Source organism: Nilaparvata lugens, chromosome X (assembly GCF_014356525.2).
Source record: "Nilaparvata lugens isolate BPH chromosome X, ASM1435652v1, whole genome shotgun sequence".
Taxonomy (NCBI): Eukaryota; Metazoa; Arthropoda; class Insecta; order Hemiptera; family Delphacidae; genus Nilaparvata; species Nilaparvata lugens.
In genome coordinates, this window is record NC_052518.1 from 97,669,662 (window position 1) to 97,690,669 (window position 21,008).

Genomic DNA, 21,008 nt, shown 5'->3' on the forward strand with positions numbered 1-21,008 from the left:
ATTCATTTTTTCATTATGAAATTCACGTATATACTCATCAATAAAATCCACTGTTATTGTTGTTTTATTCAAAATATCACTTACATTAGATCTATTCAAACCCTCATCCACATCCATTTCCTTGCCCGTATCTTTCTCCTCCTCCTCCTCCTCCTCCTCCTCCTCCTCCTCCTCCTCCTCCTCCTCCTCCTCCTCCTCATCGTCCTCTGATTCTTCTTTAAGTCTGCTGCTACTAGTGTGTGCATGTTGTACAAGTGTATCTTTCAATTGTTTTAGTGGATTGATAATTGGTTCTAATGATTTTTGTCTAATCGAATCATTTTCCCTAATCATACTAGTTAATGATCTATGTTTATTAATAATTGACTTACGCAAACCTTTTATCCTGTCAATTACTTTACTAGTATGACGATGATCACGTTGCACTAGTCTTCGTCCTCGCCGGCGCCCTCCTCTTTGTTTTTTTCTTTTTAATTTAATTTTACGCATATTGCTAGTAGTAGAACGATAATTAGTTCTTTCACCTACACTGGCTCAACAACAAATGATGAGAATTGACACATGTCAATTGGTGCTGCTGCTATACACACTTGGATCAATATACTTACCAAGACAATTACGATATTTACCAGCATCTGGTTTACACTCAGTGAAAATTGAAATAAAACTATGATTTCCGCTTTGCCATACATGTGAACATAGATTTCTGAATGCAACAAATGTCATATCAGTTCCGACAAAATCCCTAAATATTAGTTTTAAATTGTGCATATCCATTTTAAAAATAATCAGCATATTTGCATTGTCTCTGATATGATGTTTTGAAATTGCGCCATAGCTTTGAATTAAGTACACACAATCTATGCTTTTGTGTCTGCCCATTGTGAAAAAATTACGTATTTGCGGCACACGTGTAACATTCAAATCGTCAAAAATTATCAGTGAATGAGTGTCGATATCATTCGGTTGCGGTATACATTCAATATTGTCAGATTTATAGTAGTTTACACACTTGAGTTTTGAAAAAACAACGTCCAATAGTTTATATTTTTCCTGATACAAAGACTTACTGAACAAGTATAGGTTTTTGAATTTTAATCCATTTTTATCGAATATTAAATTCAGCAGTACATTTGTCTTTCCACAATTTGATGCACCGCAAATTAGAATTCTAGCTGAACTTGGCAAAAACTCACCATGCTTTTTTCTATCTAGACAATTTTTGCCACCCACTTGTTTTGTATCTACAATTAGATTATCAAAGTTAACTATTGCTATTGACTCTTTTGCTGTCGTCATAATAATAACTCTTGCTGCGTGTGCGCGCTTGCTGTTTACACATGCGTGTCTACAGTTCAACTATGCTGTTAACATCGCTACATCCGATGTGTGTGTGTGTGTGTGTGTGTGTGGTGTGTGTGTGTGTGTGTGTGTGTGTGTGTGTGTGTGTGTGTGTATACTACAAGCGGTTTATGAATGAAGAAAACACGCACATACAATGTTCACAGTTTATTAAAAATACTAGATACATACAAATTTAGCAGCAGCAGCAGCTAAAACAAGCGTATCTTACAAAGTTGACAAAAAGTTGAAAATACATACATTAGTTGACAGCTGCATACATAAAAGGTGAAAATATACATACAAAGTTGACAGCTGCTGCAGTAAGGTAAGTGGCGACAAATCTAGTGATAATACATAGACAAAGTTGACAGTGTTAATATTATAAAAAATTGTAAATTATTACAAAGTGTGTGTCTTTCACATAATACAGTATAGCACCAGCGTCGCACGCATTAATTAAGATTAGCCATTGACATGCAATAATCTAAAATATAAATTAATATCTTTTCTTTCTTCTTATCATCATCATCATCATCAACATCGGCTACATTAAAGTCTATTGATTTAATTTGCGAGTAAAGTATGTTTAGTTGCATAGAAAATTGAGCACAAATACAAGTATCTACTACATCAAATACGCTGCTTGCATCTTTTAAATTTTTATATGAACATATACTTAAATGAAACCTACTATCATCATCATCATCATCATCATCAACAACAACATTGCTGAAAAATGTTTTTTTACATAAGCCAACTAGAAAGCATTTTTCAATATCAACACGTTTTACACACATCGCTTTAAGCGTACACAAAAGATCAATTAATCTTTTAATAATACTACACGCATCGTTACCATTCAGCAAATAGAACAACAGTGGCGCATCCATAGCCATTGACATTATGTTTATATCATATCTGAAACAATATGCAAATAAATTTAATGATTTTTGCGTGTTGCACGCAGATTCTTCTTCTTCTGTTTTACAGACGGAGTAATAATATCACTCTTATCTATCCAGCTAGTTTTATCAAAGCCTAACCATTTAACAAGATATTTATTGTTTGATTTTCGTATTATTCGTTCAACTAAATATGTATTTTGTTCGGACGGTGTTAAGTTTGTTTTCATCAATTGTTCACTATAAAATCTACCTTGTATGATTTCATTGTTAAGATCGCGAATTACATAGGTTGGCGGTTGTGTGGGAAAAACACCGTGAATTATAAACAGTTCTGGCGACCAATTTAATCTAAAACTTTTATCAAAAACCTGTCGAAACTTACTTATTCGCACTACGTCGCCTAATGCAAACTTTGGTCGATAAACTGTACGCGGCGGCGACTGTTTTGTCTTTTTCTTCAACTGTAACATGATCAAATGCTTTTCATGACGTCGTCTAACACTGGCCGGCGTCATGCCAATCGCTGAATGAATAGTGTTATTATATTGATAAACAATGTCCGGCAAAATGTTTAACCATTTTTGCGTACCGTTAGCAGTTAGTCGTTCATACAAACGTGATTTCAGTGTTCGGTTCAATCTTTCAACAAAAGCTGCCTTAATTTCAGAAAATACACTGTAATGATTAATGTTCAACCTATCGAATAGTTGTTTAACATCCTTATTGTAAAATTCGCGACCTAAATCGCTTTGCACATTTTTTATACCCTTATTTAATACTAATATTCGCGCTAATTTTCGTTCAACTTCTTTTCCCGTTTTAGTTTTTAATGGTTCAGCAAAAGCATAACGTGAAAAACAATTAATTGCAATCAAAACATAACGATAGCCGTTGTTTGCTCTAGCAAATTCTGGCAATTCAATTAAATCAATTTGAATGAGGTCTTTTATTCCTTTTAATATATATTTACGTCTGTTGAATTTTCTTCGCGCTGGACGGTGCAATTCCTGAGCAATTTTCTGTTGCAAATCTGACATATTTGCGGTTTCGATCTCCCCCCTACACGAATGTGCGCGTGTGATTGTTTTTGCTAGAGTTCAGTCACACCTGCAGCACTACTGCTCCAGACAGCGATCTTTCTTCTTCTTCTTCTTCTTCTTCTTCTTCTTTAGACGGATGTTGTTTCTGCCGCCTTCTTCTTCTTCGTGTTCGACACTGAGCTGAGCGACGCTTGTTGAACTGGTTTCATTAATAGCTTCTTGCTCCTCGCTCTCTCTCTCTCTCTTTCACTCTCACTGCTGCGATCAATCTGACGTAACAGCAGTCCCGCCGCTAGCCGCGTTGCTGCTATCAATATCTTCTCTTCTTCTCTCTTCTATTAAATAATGACCCCACGCTTTCGTATCTATACCGTTTGATTCAATGTATCTTTTTGTGTCAAATGGTGATAATGCAACTTTGGCACACAATATTTGATAAATATCATGCGAATAACTGCGTAATTGTGAAAAGCATTCACGTTGAACTAATCTATCTGTCAGGCATTTCATGTACATGTCATATCTTAGTTTATTGTTTATAATTGTTCTTGCTACGCCTTTAGCTGCGTGCTTGCTAAACTTTTCATAAGAACTAACCTTAATACTACTACTACTATACTACTACTACTACTATTACTACTACTACTACTACTACTGTCACTACTGTCACTACTGCACTACTGCTTAGTACATATTCAAAACTGTAAAGTTTTGCACGAAGTCCACAAAAAGCCGTAATAATGCCAGATTTTAATTCATCTTTAAATGTGCCAGGCACACCATGGTTCAATTGACTATAACAACAATGTGTGACAGGATAAGCACTTGTGTCAAAATGTTGAAGATTTTGTTTGATAACTGCATAGATATCGTCCGATTTGATATGGTATAGCAACGAGTCTGTATCGCTCATGCACAATTTAACACAGCTTGGATCGAACATTTTCAAGAAAATGTTGTAGTGGAAATTGAACATTGTAAATTTACTCAAATCAAGAATTGAAAAACCAGCATAAATTGGACGATCTAATTTTATTTCTGTTTTACACATTTGTACAGCGACAATGTCTTTGTCAAACACAATCCATCGTTTACAGCTTGGTTTTGCAATCAAACTTTCCAATTTTTTCTGACAAGTGATTAGCTTAAAATCTATTCTTTTCCTATTATTCTCCATCAACTTTCCGAACAGACTATTTGAAAGAAATTTAAAGAGGGTACGTTCAAATGAATTTTTTGCTTCCTTTCTCAGTTGCGCATTCAAATCAATAAACGGTTTAAGCCAGTACGACTGATGAAAAGCGATTACTCTATGTACAGCAGTCAATTTCATGCCCAAGCTTAAATAAAGTTTCAAATTTCTATAGTGGAGTACATATCGTTTACGATTATAAAGGGTGGCTAAAAGACGTGATGACGCGGTGGCGGCGGCGGAGGCGCTTGTGTCGGGAGACGGGCGGCGCGCGGCCGCTTCTCTGCGCAGAGCAACAGTGTTGTCTGTTTGATATGGAGAGAACAGGTTGTAAGGCGGCTGATCTTTTAATGGTGCCAGGGGGAAGCTGTTATGTAATTGGTGTAAATTAACTGGATAGGACAGGTCTGCTTCAATTATATAGCCAGTCTCGGCTTCATCGTGTATGCTTGTAAAATCGCCTAAAGCCATAATTTCATTTTGTGATAAAAATCTGAAATTTGATTCAGGTAGCTTGTAGGCAATCATTGTATGTGCGTATAAGCTTGTACAATCAAGATAGAGCAAAAAACTATTTTCAATAGCTGGGTTATAATTTACGCCCATATATTTATTGTTTGCGACTGCATGACGGTGGGGAATAACTGACAGACCACCGCGTAAACCAGATTCTATGAGCAAGTTCATATCAGCATTGCTAATTAATTCTAAACGTACTTTAGTCAAATATAACATTGCATTCAACGAAAAATGCGGTAACGATACAAAGTGTGATACATCCAGTTTGTAAATTGTAAAAAATACAGTCCTAAAATTTTGAAAAATATCTGCCAGCAGTAAGCAATCTGACAAAAGGTAGAGATCATGATATTCACCCAATGAGTTTATGTTAAATTCGCGCCAAACTTTCTGCGCATGCTCATAATCGTCTACTTGCAATGCTGTATTATTAAGTGTACTGTAAAATGAGTCAATTGCCGGCAATTGCTGTTCTTCAAATTTTTCAGCATCTGTTATGTACTGATACGGGTACACGCCTTTACGTAGTAAAAGTTTTTGTTGATTTTTATCGTTGAATATTTTACACATTACTTTGAAATTAGTATCAATGTTTTCTGTATCACTTGCAAGATTGGCAACAAGTGACTGTAGACTTGAGCTTAAGAATTGAAAGCTGTCAAGGAAACGTACAACACGATCTATTGTAATTGTGAGGAATTTTTCCAATGAGTTTGCAATACAATCAATTTTCTCCTTTCGTCCTGCTAATGCCTTAACAATGAAATGACTATCATATCCGCGAAAATTATGAAAAAAACAGTTTAATAGTTTTGGTGCTTTTGCATTTAAATTACATGACTTGTGCGTTGCACCGAGATAATGGCCTGTTGTATGAGAATGGTGCCTAATACGAATTTCGTTGGCTTTAAATTCATCGTTGCACAAGAAACATACTGTACTATTGTTAAAAGCTAATAATTGTTCTTCATTTAATTCAATCATGGGCACTTCTTGTTGCATATCAATGGAACAGTTTCGACCTATGGCAATGATCTCATCAAGAAATTGTTCAATAATTTTCTCGCCAACACTTGTAGCTCTATAAACGCGTGGGCCGTAGAATATTTCACCTGATTCGTCTAAAATAATAAACGCATAGCCGCAAGCAACATGTTTTTGTGTTTTCCTTGTAAAGCTATTTCCTATATCAGTTCCGAGCAAATCATCAACATTTTCATCATCGTCATCGAGCTCCTCCTCACCGTTATTTGTTGGTACAATAAAACTTTCAAAATCGGCAAATGCAATGTACTTATTTTTTAGTGTGTACGAAAAATTTTTAAACTTTAACATTTCACCCTGTTTAGGTAGTACTGTTCTTTGTATTGCAAATGTTGAACACAAATCCATATGTTTTTCTAGATTGGTTTTTCCATCGCAATTTGCATGCCGGTTAGTTGTAAATTTGTTAAAACAATATGGACAAATGAACACTTGACCATTATGCAAAGACAAGTGATGACTCAGTAGCCGTGACAATCCGTTATACCCTTGACGCGTGTTTATCAGAACATAATGCCATTTTTTCGGCGTTGTATCATTTGACAATAGTAGAAGATTGATTTTATGTTCGCGTTGTCTATAAATTGAACAACGGTACGGGAAAAACTTTTTTTTAGCAGCATCATAAGCAATCACTGTTATAGAAATGTTTAAATTTTGCACTTCAAATTTTTTAATGTCATGCACTGTAGTAGGAAACTTAATACCGGTCAAATTTAGATTATTTTCAAATTGCATCAGATAGTCAACATTCATATTTCTACGTCTGTAATGAAAATAGCTAAGTACACTCCATACAAAACATTTACTATCATTTGTGTTTTTTACATTTATAACGGCTCTTTTTGCTTTTATAAAAGCAGGTGTTTCAATGTATGTACTATTTCCGCCAGCTAAAGGATTGTAACGAGTAATATTCAAATCAAATGAAATGATGCTAACTACAGTCCAACCACTGCCGTACCTAATAAATTTATCAAGCGTTGATTCAATTTTCTCTACACCACTAATAAATTGGTCTTGCAAAATATCTAATTGTTCATCAACATTAATTAACAATGACGTATAACTGTAAAACGATGCGTTTGTCATAGTTTCAACGATTTCTTCTTGTTGCGATTGATCGCTGCTGCCGCTATCAACATTTACTTTTTTCAATTGAACAGTTGTAACAAAATACCATTTAATATTTTTGTCAAAATTATCACTTTCTTCAACAATTAATTCAATTACTTTTGGCTTTAAAATTTGCAATAATGTTTGAACAACATCGATGAATAATTTTCTAAAAACAAATCTGTAGCGAACTGCACACGAATTTATGCTAGTACTTCGTTCAATAGTATAATCCATAGTTTTTTGATTTTGCTAGTAGTAGTAATAGTATTAGTAATAATAGGTTTTTGCCGTCTTACCGCTGTGAAGAGCTTGTTTGCTGCGGGTCAATGTTTTCAACTTCGTTGTCGATTTTAGTAGCGTTCACGATCCTCGGCTGCGATGAGTTCGTCACATCTAGCAGAATCAGTGACGATGATGATGCTTCCGCTTGCTGACCACTATTGCGACTGGACAATGATGAGTCCGCGCTCACACCGGCCACATCAATTTGCCGGCCTCTGCCCTGAGCGATGACGCGTCGTTGATCGGCAAAATAAATGCCGCGGCCCCGTCCGCCACGTTTTGGCGTATCGCACGCTGTGGAAAAGTGCACACGTTTTGGCGGCGGCGATTCGCTGCTGTCAACCACGCACCATTCCTCACTTGCCATTTCCACCTCCACCTCCTTGTCGTGCGCTATCGACTCAACCAGGCTGAAAAACAAACATATAGAATGAAATAATTGTATAGAATAAAATGGCAAACGCACAATGATCATAAATCAGATAGTATATTTTTCCAGTTTACTTCAAGCACAATTATTATTATTACCTCCTCAGTCGGCGTTTGCAGTTGTTAGACAATTGTTTTCAAAATTTATTTGCAAACGCACGAATGATCATAAATCAGATAGTATATTTTTCCAGTTTACTTCAAGCACAATTATTATTACCTCCTCAGCCGGCGTTTGCAGTTGTTAGACAATTGTTTTCAAAATTTATTTGCAAACGCACGAATGATCATAAATCAGATAGTATATTTTTCCAGTTTACTTCAAGCACAATTATTATTACCTCCTCCTCCTCAGTCGGCGTTTGCAGTTGTTAGACAATTGTTTTCAAAATTAAAGTAGTCAAATTGTTTACTGCCGCTTTTTCAGTTTGATTGTTAGAGTATAACATTTTAATCATATTTGTTTTTCAATCAGTCGATGAAAACACTCGCAAAACTTGTTGCTAATTTTTTACAGTTTGTAATTAATTTAAAAATTTATTATACTTACGTGTTGTTTGTTGGTGTGACTGCTGCTTCTTCGCTTGTTGTCGCAGCCGCTGCTTTATCGGATTGTTGCTTGTCCATTTGCACTGTGCATGAAACGTCACACTATAATCGAATGCAAGCAATATCATGTCGCTCGATGCTTTTATAATTTTGCGCCGCTCGGTACCATCAACTGTCAGTTTGTTATCACGCAGAACATGTGGGGGTTGCAATAATTATATAAGTATGCATGTGCACTGCACAATGAATAAATTAATATCTTTCACTCGGCTAGCAGATGTTAGGTCCGTTACAGAGTCATGCAAGGTGCACACATTTTGGCCGTTCCTTAAGAAATTTGCAAACGTTTCCTTATCAGTGTTCCGCACATCTGTACTAAATTTCGCATACAACATATGCACAAAACAGATATACTTTCTTTCAACTTCTTACCATCTATATTCATCAAGTTGATAATATATAATGACGAAAAACTGCGTCCTTCTGTTAGTATCAGTTTGAAACTCCAACAACACTACAACGATGTCATCAGATCAATCCTCGCCTATGGCAGCGCCAAACAACAGCGGAACCAATGTAAGTTTATTTTCCATTTACTCAACTAGCAAACTCACTTGAAATACATTCTTCTAATCCAACAGTAGTTTTCTGTTTGTTGTCAGTTTTCTTCTCATACAAACTAATGTTATCAGTCTTTTGAATACTTCTAATGTGCTCCTAAAACTGATTAGCTCACTCTTTATTGTCTTTGTTGTTCTTCACACTTAACTGCCTTCACTGTCAGTTTTTTCAACTGAATACTTCTAAATAATGTTCTTCTAATGTACCCTAAAACTGATTAGCCCACTCTTTATTGTTCTTCACACTTAACTGCTAATTAAAACTGGAATACTTATCACACACACTGCTAATAGGTTATGTCTTTATCTTTTTCTTCTTCTTCTTCTTCTTCTTCTTCTTCTCTTCTTCTTCTTCTTCTTCTTCTTCTGCTTCACGACTTTTTTTAACAAAATCACAATTTGGCGATGATTGTATGTGTAAATCCCTCAATTGGTATTTATTGATCGATGTGTCTGCCCACATACGACAACCACTGCAAATAAGACCAAATCCATTCGAATTTGAAAAATCAATACCGTAATAAAATCCCTCACTTGCTAACTGTTTGAAATTTTTCGGCAAACATTCCATTTTCATAAATGAATTTTCACGTTCGTATTGTTCATTGTAGTCTGGGTTTTTCTGAAAAGTTGACGTTGTACGAATATTACCAACAAGATAATTGTTTATGAAGCCGCACTTTGGCGACCATTTTTTATGTTCAAAAATAGCATAATCACTCACTTCCCAATTTTCCAAAACTACATTGCAAAAAACACATTTTGTTCTATCGAAAACTTTTAAAAAGTAGAAGCCGGCCTCTGCTAAATGATTCGGTTTTGGATATTGATGCGGCCAAATAGTTTTATTACCTTTAAAAAATGAGTCAAGCCTATCGATTTCTTCAAAGTAATTTACCGCTTTCTTCTCATCACTATCGTCACTGTTGATGATGTCACTGTTGTTGTTGGAACAATGAATGCAACGCTTTCTTGCTCGCGGCAACATTTTCAATCACCAACTGAAAACAAAAAAAAAAAAAAACTATATATTTTTGCTTGATTTACAGGACATTTACACTAACGAGTTGTGGTCCGAGGACGGGGCAATGGCTATGCTGGAGGCTGAACTATTGCGAAGCGACGCCGCACCTGCCGACCTGTTTGACGAAGATGATTCATTATTGGAACTGTTGACCAGAGCTGAAAGACAACTCAAGCAGCAAAACCTCTGGCAACCACTTCATCAAACGGGTCAGCAACAGGTTTCCAGCGCCGATCAGCCTCCCCCTTCATCGCCGCATTGCCAGCAGACGCTAAGTTCAGGTGCTCTCTTATCTCTGAATGAAATAGTTTGTTCGTTCTTGCGCCGTGCCTCTTGTTTAATATAAAATATTTTCCGTTTTTCTGAGCTGCTCAATTGAGGATTAATTAAATTTTCCTTTCAATTTCGAGTTCTTATTCAAGTGAATAATGAGTGTCTGTGAAATTTGCAGTCTTTCAGTCAATCGACAGGCGAAGGACAAGTTGGTTTGTTCTGTTTGTAAATCCATGTTCCATGGACAGTGTATTGGTGGAAAAAAAATGACTGATGCGGAATTAGAGCTTCTAGTGTCGAATTCCTGGTCGTGCAAAAAATGTGAGGCTAAGTTACGTAGTCAAAGAAATGATAATACAGTTGCAACGCCGGTGAAATCGTCTTTAGCTAACGTTTGTACGCTGTCCGACGTATCAGCGGATTGCTTCAAGACAACTATGTTGGACCTGGAAAAAAAATTTAGTGAAGGTCAGGTAAGATTGGAACATTCGCTTGAAGCTTGTTTGACCAAACTCAACGCTAATTCTGACACCTTGATTAGGCTGGAAGATATAATTAAGACCCAGCAGGATATAATATTGAATTTACAAACTGAAAACACAAAACTAAAAAGTTGTGTAGAGGTGCTAAACGATAAAGTGGATTCGCTCGAACAGTACGGCCGTAGAAATATGATCGAGATACACGGGATTCCTACTGTGCATGGAGAAAAAACCAATGAGGTTGTGCTGGCTACGTGTAAAGCAGTCGGTGTTGACCTGGGTCCGGAGGCGATAGACAGCTGCCACCGCCTGCCCAAGGGGGCAAACCAACACTCTCCCGGGATCATCGTGAAATTCGTACGACGCGATGACGCGCACAAGGTACTTGATAAGAAGAAACAGGTGAGGAGACTTTCCACTCGCGACGTCGGATTTCAAACCGAGGAGCGACCAGTGTTCATCAACTTGTCACTCACTATGGTACGTAGAAAGATTCTGTCACAACTGAAGAAACTTCAAAAGGAGAAGGGATTCAAATACGTGTGGGTGGATAGAGCGGGCAACATTAAAGTAAGACCAGTGGATAAGGGGAAAGTGTCAATGATTAACAGTGACAGGGATCTGGAAGCTTTTATTGCTGCTATGGATTAAATTTACAATAATTAAACCGAATATTTCAAAGTGACATTATCATTTGTTGGAAGAAATTAATTAGCCCCATATAAAATAGTAGACTATGAAATAGACCCAACACATCTAGTCTGGTTTGTTGAATAGATTCTCTTGGTGACCGTTGTGCACACTTTTGTCTTGGTAAAGCTTACACAATTTATATAGATATGCATATGGAATATTTTTATTACATATTATATAACATGTTCATATACTTATGCATGAATCTCTATGAAGAAACATAATGATATTGAAATTGAGGATCAGGGAATTTAGCAATATCGGGCAGTGGGAATAAATTACTCTGATAAGCGGGCCATTGACTGTTATCTATTGTGACTGCTACAATATAAAATGGCTTTTAGTTGAACAAACGTTTTCACAGTACAGTTCAGAGTTAACTTGTACCCTGTAAATACAAAAACAGCTTATCAATGAATTCTTCTTTTGCGTTCATTATCTTTTGTTGTTATCTTTCTTCTCTCGCTCAGTGAAGTGAAGAATAACAATGATATAGCCTACCCCTACTCTAGTACCTATCCTACCGGGTAGACTACCTGGTGTAATTCCATTATGATGAGATTCCATTTTATTCGAACTCAGTTATCACAAAGTCGGAAACAAGAATGTATGATGACAATAAAATGATAAAAGCCCGAATAGCAATCTGATATTGTCGTTGACTTTTCCTGACAATATTGTTATAACCTAGGTACCTGGCCTTATCAACAGAGTGATTCAGCGCAGTGAATGCATACAGTGTAACGGTTTCATTACCATGATTTTCTGTTTGGTGTTCATCTTTCTCTTTCGCCTTAAATGGATTGTTGGTGGCTATTCTAACAGTTTATTCAATTTATTATGTTTGACTGATACGATTAAGATCAGTATCAGCTGATTTTATTCCAAACTGTATTAGATCCGGTTTCATTTCTTTGTTATTTGTTTTAGCGATAAGACTCCTACTTTTGTTATAAAATCATTTTTTCACTTAGGAATTCATCTTATTTTTCAGTTTTTATTTTAAATTGGGTTTTCTGGATCTTTCTTATGTGACGGAAAGTCTTTTTCCTTACATTATTTCTTGTACAAAAGAGGCGCGGCGTGAAGTCGCAAGTTTGGTAAATAACTTTACCCTCTTTTTTTAACAAAATTTTCTTTATCTTTGTTCTTAACTCTATTTTTTCATTTTCTTTTTTTCTCTCTATAGTTTATACCATTATACATTTGACAGAATATTATTATACTCTTACAGATTACTTCTATGTCAGTTCTTGAATGTGATGACGATCTTATAGGCTATCATGATACAAGTGAGATAGATGATTTATTCTCATATGAACCACAAAACTTAAGCAATAAAAACCTATTGAATTTCTTTCATACTAATATAAGAAGCCTGAATAAAAACTTTGAAGAATTGGTTCATTATTTGGCTAATATAAACTTTAAATTTCATATTATTGCCTTGTCAGAAACGTGGATTACAGATGATGCTCATTTTACTTACAGTCTTGAAGGATATAATGTTGTACAAAAGAAAAGTAAGCACTCAAAGTGTGATGGAATATGTTTATTTGTTGATAAAAATTTTCACTTTAATATGATCGATTTGGATATTGAAGAATCAAATTCCATTGGTATGGCGTGTTCAATTGATAACATCAAATATACAATAATATTAATTTATCGCTCTCCAGCTACCAACATTAATAATTTTGTAACAAGTCTAGACGCTTGTTTAAACAGAATAAACCACTAAAAAAATGGATAACACCCAGTCTAGTCAATGCAATCCGAGAAAGAGACAAGCTTCACAGGAAACTCTCACGACAACCGAACAATATTGAATTACAAACCCGATATAAGAACTACAGAAATACTTTAAATAATTTAATAAAAAAATCAAAAATAGATTATTTCAATGAGAAGTTTGATGAACATAAGAATAATGCAAAGAAAACTTGGGAATACATTAACGAACTGCTTGAAACGAAGAAAAACACCAAAGATATTAGCCTTGATGCAAATATACTTAACGATTATTTTGCTAATGTAGGTGTATCATTTGCCAAAAAAATAGCAGTAAATGTTGATAATATCCCAGTTCCACACTCGCTATCTAATTCATGTCGGCACAGTATGTTTCTCAACCCCACAAACTCAAATGAAATATTGACAATTATAAATCAGTTAAAAAACAAATCTACACCTGGACCCGATAACCTTACAGGACCTTTCATAAAAAAAATTGCTCAATACATAACTGAACCCTTAAAACATATATTCAACAAATGTTTAAATAAAGGATATTTCCCCAAAAAATTCAGAGAAGCCAGAATTATACCAATACCTAAAACCGGAGATTTAAAAAAGCCAGAAAATTATAGACCTATAAGCTTAATAAGTAACCTTTCTAAAATATTGGAAAAAATACTAAAAAACAGAATTATGAGTTTTTTGGAAAAAGAAAATATAATAGATAAAAAGCAATTTGGCTTCCAAAAAAACAAGTCTACCAAAGATGCAGTCATCCACTTGAATAAAATAATTTTTGACAACTTCAATAGCAATAGAAAAACTCTTGCAGTATTCATGGATCTATCAAAGGCTTTTGATACTATACCTCACAATATACTATTAAACAAATTAGATAGGACTGGAATTAGAGGCGTAGCAAATGATTTATTTGCCTCATACTTAACTGAACGTAAACAATACCTACATCTACATGGTCAAACTGATATTAAATATTCATCAGGTTTCGGCTTGCCTCAAGGTTCGGTGTTATCACCAATTCTGTTTCTGTTGTATGTGAATGACCTACTCAAAATAAACCTACAAGATTGCACTACTCTGTCTTTTGCAGATGATACTGTTTTGATCTTCAGTTGCAAAAGCTGGGAAGAAACCTTCAATATAGCAAATAGAAACCTAATTACAGTTAAAAAATGGCTACAAGACCATATATTGACTTTAAATGCTGATAAAACTAAGTACATCACTTTTTCTCCCAATATAACTGGACAACCAGCAACTGATTTAAGTCTCACAATAGAAACAGCAAATAATCGCAATGAAAACACTACAGATAATACAGAAGTTCATAATAAAACATTAGAAAGGGTGCAAACAATTAAATATCTTGGTATACTATTAGATCAAAATATTAAATGGAACAAGCACATTGATTATTTATGCTCAAAGCTGAAATACCTAATTTACATTTTTTACAAAATAAATAAAATAAAAAACATAGACATAATACGAAATATTTACTTTGCATATGCTCAATCACTTTTTCAATACATTATTGAAGTATGGGGTGGTGCATATGACACGCATTTAAAAAAGTTATTTATCCTACAAAAACATATTATAAGAGCAGCATTAGGAAGGCCACGACTCTATCCTAGTAGGGAAATATTTATTGAATTCAAGGTTCCGACAATAAGACAGAATTATATGAAAAACGTTATACTCCATATCAATAAAAATAAAACTAATTTTGCTACACACATTTCACCCCATAATACGCGTCCTAACAAGAGATTTAACACAGAACTCATCAAGCTAACCATATGCAGGCATCAATTTCAATATTATTGTAACTACATTATAAACAAAATTCCAAATGACTTTATAGATGAAAAAATCACACGCGATTCAATTAAAAATATAGAATATTGGATTGACCAAAATGTATTCTTTAAACTAGTGGTATAGAGTATAATGTTGTATACAAATAATTGTTCCTAAAAACAGTGAGCGATGGGCATGTATATTCTTGAACCAGGCTTGTAAATTGTCCCAAGTCACATTACAGGAACTTCTTTTTATTGTATCAGTTCATTTGTTTTTCTTTGAGAAAGTTACACTGTCATGATGGCCTCTAGATGTCACAGTGATTAATTAGATTAAAATTTTCATCATAATATAGTATGTATAGTATTCTCAAGTATTTTTTTCTGTGAGCCTGTGCGTTTTTTTTTGTATAATAGGTATAGCTTCATTAGCATTATTAATTTTTTTTTGTAATCTCTTCGTTAGCATTATCAATTGTATATTAATTCATATACTGACCTGAATTGATACAGAATAAATAAACTGCAACTCACTGCCAACACACAAGGAATCTTATGTTGGCAGTGCCAAGTATTACAGTGATGTTATTGATGCACTTAAGTTACAATCAATGTTATTTATATTGTATTGTAAAAATATGTATTTGTAATTTTTGGCAATAAATTCAATTCAATTCAATTCAATTCAGTATGATATTACTCTTATACTATACTCTGAGTACTTGTACATTGCACAATATTAGAGTTGAAAATGTGTTAAATTTTTCATCATTAAACCAAACTGTAAAAGACAGCAGCAGCAGTACTGCCAATTTAAGCGTAAAAGCTTATAATAAAGCACATATATTATCTTATATAAAACTATGTGTTCAATCTCAAATGAATTATAAAACATCGAAATTATTTGATGATGGACTAGACAAATGGTATGCTTATATGAATGATCAACGTAATGTTATTTGTAATTTTTTTAACAATTATACAGCATTGAACAGTTGTATAAACATAAACCCATCGTCTGGTGATAGTATTTCGAATTTTCTACTAATAACAACATTACAACTTTGTAATATTTTTGATAGTGAGCCGGAGCCGACAGCAGGTCTTAAGGGGATTAACTAATTTCTATTTAGTCAGGTTTCAACATTGCTATTGAAAGGATGGTAGCAAAAAAGACTTGTCGTCGTCGACAAGTGCGACGTAAAATTGGTACTGGTATTTTATCGAAACTTAGCGGATTTGCATCAACCGCCCTTAATAAAATTGTCGATACATTACCCCTAGAGTTGCATATCCCCTCCTACCGCTTTTGCGGACCCGGCACCAAATTAGATAAAAGATTAAGGAGGGGGGATAAAGGAATAAATAGTCTGGATGAAGCATGTAAAGAGCATGATATAGCGTACGCGAAGAATAGTGATAATTCGTCGCGAAATGTGGCCGATCGTCGTTTGGCTGATAAAGCATGGTCTGTTTTTAAAAATCCAAACACAGGTTTAACTGAAAAAGCAGCCGCATACTTAGTTACAAATTTGATCAAAGCTAAAGCTGCCTTTGGCGGGGGTAGAGTACAATGGAGGCGGCGGCGGAATAATAGAAGAGAAGGTTGGAAAAATAATTCATCACTACAAGAACAAAGAAGTGCACATTTACGACAAAAAGCAATTAAACATTTAAGTAAGCACATAGCTGGTCAAGGTTTTTATTTAAGACCATATGCACCCTTGTATAAAGGCGGTAGAATCATTGAAACACCTTCACAAAGAAGAAGGACAACAAAGAAGAAGAGGAGGAGGAGAGCGCCAAAGAAAGTGAGAAAATGAAGATTAATATACAAGGACCACTGTCAAATTATGATCTACAAGATTAGGCTGATATTTTAGATATTAAATTGCGTGGTATTTATATGATTGATACATTGCCAAAAAGAATTAATTTAAATGAAAAATCGATCATAAATTTAGACTCGATCATGAACAGTGGTACACACTGGGTGGCATACAAAAAACATGCGCAAAAAGTATATTATTTCGATCCAATTGGTAATTTACAGCCGCCCATACAATTGATAAACTATTTCAAACAACAACCAAATGTTGAAATTTATTTCAATTATGATCAATTACAAACACTAAATAGTAATGTATGCGGTCATTTTTGTCTTTTATTTCTTGCAGATGCGTTATAGCAGACAGTTCACTTGTAGATGTGTATGAAAGAAGGTGGTGGTAAAACTTTAGCAATGGTTGTAATAACATTATCATCTAAAGACCGTAGCAGCAGCAGCAGTTGTTTAATTGAAGTACTTCCCACTGTACTAGAGCTAGACGCACGCTATCAATATGAAATTGGTTTGATTAATTTATGGACATACAATAGTGTACCGAATATAATTAAAAATGTCAACTCATCTTTTAAGTATGGTGATAGCTTGATTGATTTGGATACAGGCTCCTACGAAATTGATCGTATAATAAATGAAATAAAGAGAAAATTGAACGTTGATAGTTCAAATCTAATTATACAAGGAAATAATACGACAATGCTATGTGAATTGAAAGCGGATAAAGATGTTGATTTAACAATGAACACATCACTAGCCGATATACTCGGTTTTGATAGAGAAATTCTTGCAGCAAATAAATGGCATTATTCTAAACGTTTAGTATCCATTACAAATATAACATCATTCCAGGTTACTTGTAATATTGCATGCGGCAGTTATCGAAATGGGCAAGAGGTTCATACAATTTTCGAATTCCTACCAAAGGTTGCACCTGGTTTTCTAATAAATGAATCACCATCGCCAATTATTTACTTTCCATTAAACACGCACAGAATTCAATCTATTGTAATTCAAGTAGTTGATCAGAATGGTAAACTAGTTGATTTCCGCGGAGATAGTATAAAAATAAGAGTACACATTAGAAAGAAGGAATAGAGAGAGAGAGGCGGTGATGGATCGTGTTAGAATGATGTGAGCATTAGTCACGCAAACAACACAAGCGAGAGAGCAAGAAGCGCTACAGAATGGGTTTTGTTGTGTATAACAACCTAGGCGCGAGGAGGGTGTGGAGTGGTGGTGGCGGTAGGACTGCTTTTAGCATGCAGCAACCGGTTAGTACTTATCAGTCCGTGAAACTGATAACACATAATCGAGCAAGGTTTTTAGAAAAGCTTGGTTTTAAAGTGAATTGGAAATATGTCGTCAAAACACGCGGCAGCCGCAATTAGTGACATACTAAATGTTGAACAAGACATACACTATTATTCAGATATAACAAAATTTGATTATCATACGCATGCGCCATATGGTAATTTGAAATTTAATAACAATGATGAAATACGTTTGTCGAAATCGTCTCATGACCTTATTTCATTAGTTGCAAAATCTTTTCTTATTGTTGAGGGGAAAATTACATGTACAAAAGCGCCGGCAAAAGACAAACCTGATGATCCGCCGGTCGAGGCTGCATATACGCTCAGTTCAAATGCAGTAGCACATATGTTTGATGAGATACGATTTGAGTTGGCAGGTACAGTCGTTGCAAAGAGTCGACTAGTAGGCATTACTTCTACTATTAAATCATATTTAGTGAAACAACTAAACGATAAAAATACATATGATTTAGCAGGTTTCACTGATAGTGCATCAACACTAACTAATAATACTTTTGCTTATTGCGTACCGTTAAAATTACTTCTGCCATTTTTCGAAGATTTTCAACATGTAATTTTGAATATGAGACAAGAGCTTGTGCTTTTGAGATCCGCAACAGATATTAATTGTATTCAGTCGCCGCAAGCAACATCAATGTCATTGGAAATAACAAAATTGCTTTGGAAAGTGCCCTATATTCATGTAGATGATCATTTAAGATTGAAATTTCTGAAAATTGTTGATCAGGATAGGCCATTGAAAATTGCATTCAGAAAATGGGATATCCACGAATATCCTCAGCTGCCGAACAGTGTTAGCACGATTTGGACTATAAAGACGGCTTCAAAAGCTGATACACCGCGATTTGTAATATTAGCATTTCAGACAAACAGGAAAAATGTAATGGGAAAGTCAATGTCGAAATTTGATATGTGCAAATTGCACGATGTTAAACTTTTCCTGAATAGTGAATATCTGCCGTATGATCGTATAAATGGAAACAAACAACTTTTGTACAAAATGTTTATTGAATTTGCGCCCAGCTATTATAATTTAGGACTTCATACTGATTATGGTACAGTTGTAGATTATAAAACTTTTACTGATTGCTGTCCAATAATTGTACTAGATTGTTCACATCAAGCTGATCATTTAACATCGTCAACAGACATTCGATTGGAAATGGAGTTTACAGAAAATGTGCCAAATTTAACGACTGCATATTGTATTTTGATAAGTGACACATTAGTAGAATACAAACCATTGAGCGCATTAGTTCGTGAAGTACAGTAATTTGACGCAAGAGCGAGCTATGCATGACAAAGAAGGAGGAGGGGGCTATATAAAAGTGCGTGTATGAACAATACAGTGTTCAGTTGTAATGTGTTCTAATAGCTTGAATAATAACATAGATATTCCTCAGTCGTCGTCGTCGTCGTTGTCATCATTATCATCATCATTGTCATCATTGACAAAAGCAAAATTTGATGCATTTGTACATAGAATGTGTGCATGCACCGACGGACAACAGAAAATGGACGATGATGAGCAAGTATCAACAAAATTTCGAGACTTTGGCATACAATGCGACTTGGATAAAGAAGAAGAAGAATTGGAGAAGGAGGCAGCAAGAATTAAGGAGGAGGAGGAGAAGAGTAAAGAAGAATGCGACAGGAAAAATGATGACATTGATTTTGCTGTAGTCGAGTTTCATTTTTTCAAAAGTGATGATAATTTTATCATTATTAAAGAGGTAGCCATAATCGATTACAAACTACGTCATGTTGTGCTACACTTTAAATCACCATTTCCGAAAACATTACTGAGTAGAAAAATGTACCGTGATGTCAGCTGGCTTGAACATAACTATCATAAAATTAGATGGGACCAAGGCGACTTAATTTACACTGACGCGCTGCTTGCTTCATATTTGCAAAATTATACCACAATCTATACAAAGGGAAGAGAAAAAACACAGTTTTTGAAAAGGTTACACGACAATGTGCTTACTATGCCGGAGGATATTCAAAAACCAGACTATACAATGTTTGAAAATTCTTGGTGTTTTAGTGTATGCAAAATTCATAACAAATCGTCCAATGGTCGGTGTGCGTTGTTCAGTGCCTATCATTATTTGACAATCTTGATGTGTAACAAGCAAACAAAGGAGAATAGTGCTGCTGCTTCAATGCCTACAAAAAATATGAGTTCATTGAATCGTAATGCTGCTGATATCGATTATACATGCGAAAATAATAGAATGGAAAGTATGAAACATTGTAAGCTGTTAACTAAACAACGAAAACGCAACTATGCCCGACAAGGTTTTTATTTTGATGGGGAAAGCATACTATGTGTTTATTGTGGATTTGATTTGATTTCGCATAAAGCGAGAGTATGCAGTCTGACCTGTAGCGGTGGAAGGGAGAAGCGAAAAGCAATAAATTTCACTGTTCTAGTACCACTCATTTAGTGTACCTTCGCTAGCAGCAGCAGATTGAAGAGCTATAATGAATCCGCAAACTTGGTCTTATGCGCCAGAATGTTTAGAAATTAAATTACAAAACTACATTGAATGGTATGATTTGTGTCAAAAAGCAATAGAGACAAAAAACAGTACTATTGCTAGACAATTGAAAGCAATATTTCTAAATACAGTTAATATTAACGATATCAGTGATTACTTAGCTTATTACAGACCCTTTAGTTTGAATGTAAACAAGCTAATAAGAATTGAAGAAGAAATTTTAAGATCGCTAGAGGTGAACAG

At 34.9% G+C, this 21,008-nt stretch overlaps 2 protein-coding genes across 2 annotated transcripts in view; one reads left to right on the forward strand and one right to left on the reverse strand.

The window, feature by feature from the left end:
- Positions 1 to 21,008, forward strand: part of LOC111056987 (ubiquitin carboxyl-terminal hydrolase 33-like) — a 247,806-nt gene that overhangs the window by 30,223 nt on the left and 196,575 nt on the right. The gene's annotated exons all lie outside the window — the stretch shown is intronic.
- Positions 5,705 to 9,299, reverse strand: LOC111062505. Its single transcript, XM_039442784.1, has 2 exons — positions 8,425 to 9,299; positions 5,705 to 7,855 (listed from the first exon to the last, which is right to left on the reverse strand). Exons 1-2 carry the CDS (start codon positions 8,499 to 8,501, stop codon positions 7,456 to 7,458), a joined length of 477 nt encoding a protein of 158 aa, XP_039298718.1. The 5' UTR covers positions 8,502 to 9,299; the 3' UTR covers positions 5,705 to 7,455.

Coding starts and splice junctions, on each gene's coding strand:
- LOC111062505 (XM_039442784.1), bottom strand. CDS start 8,501: ATGGACAAGCAACAATCCGATAAAGCAGCGGCTGCGACAACAAGCGAA. Junction 7,856..8,424: donor GTCACACCAACAAACAACAC/GTAAGTATAATA, acceptor TTTGTTTTTCAG/CCTGGTTGAGTCGATAGCGC.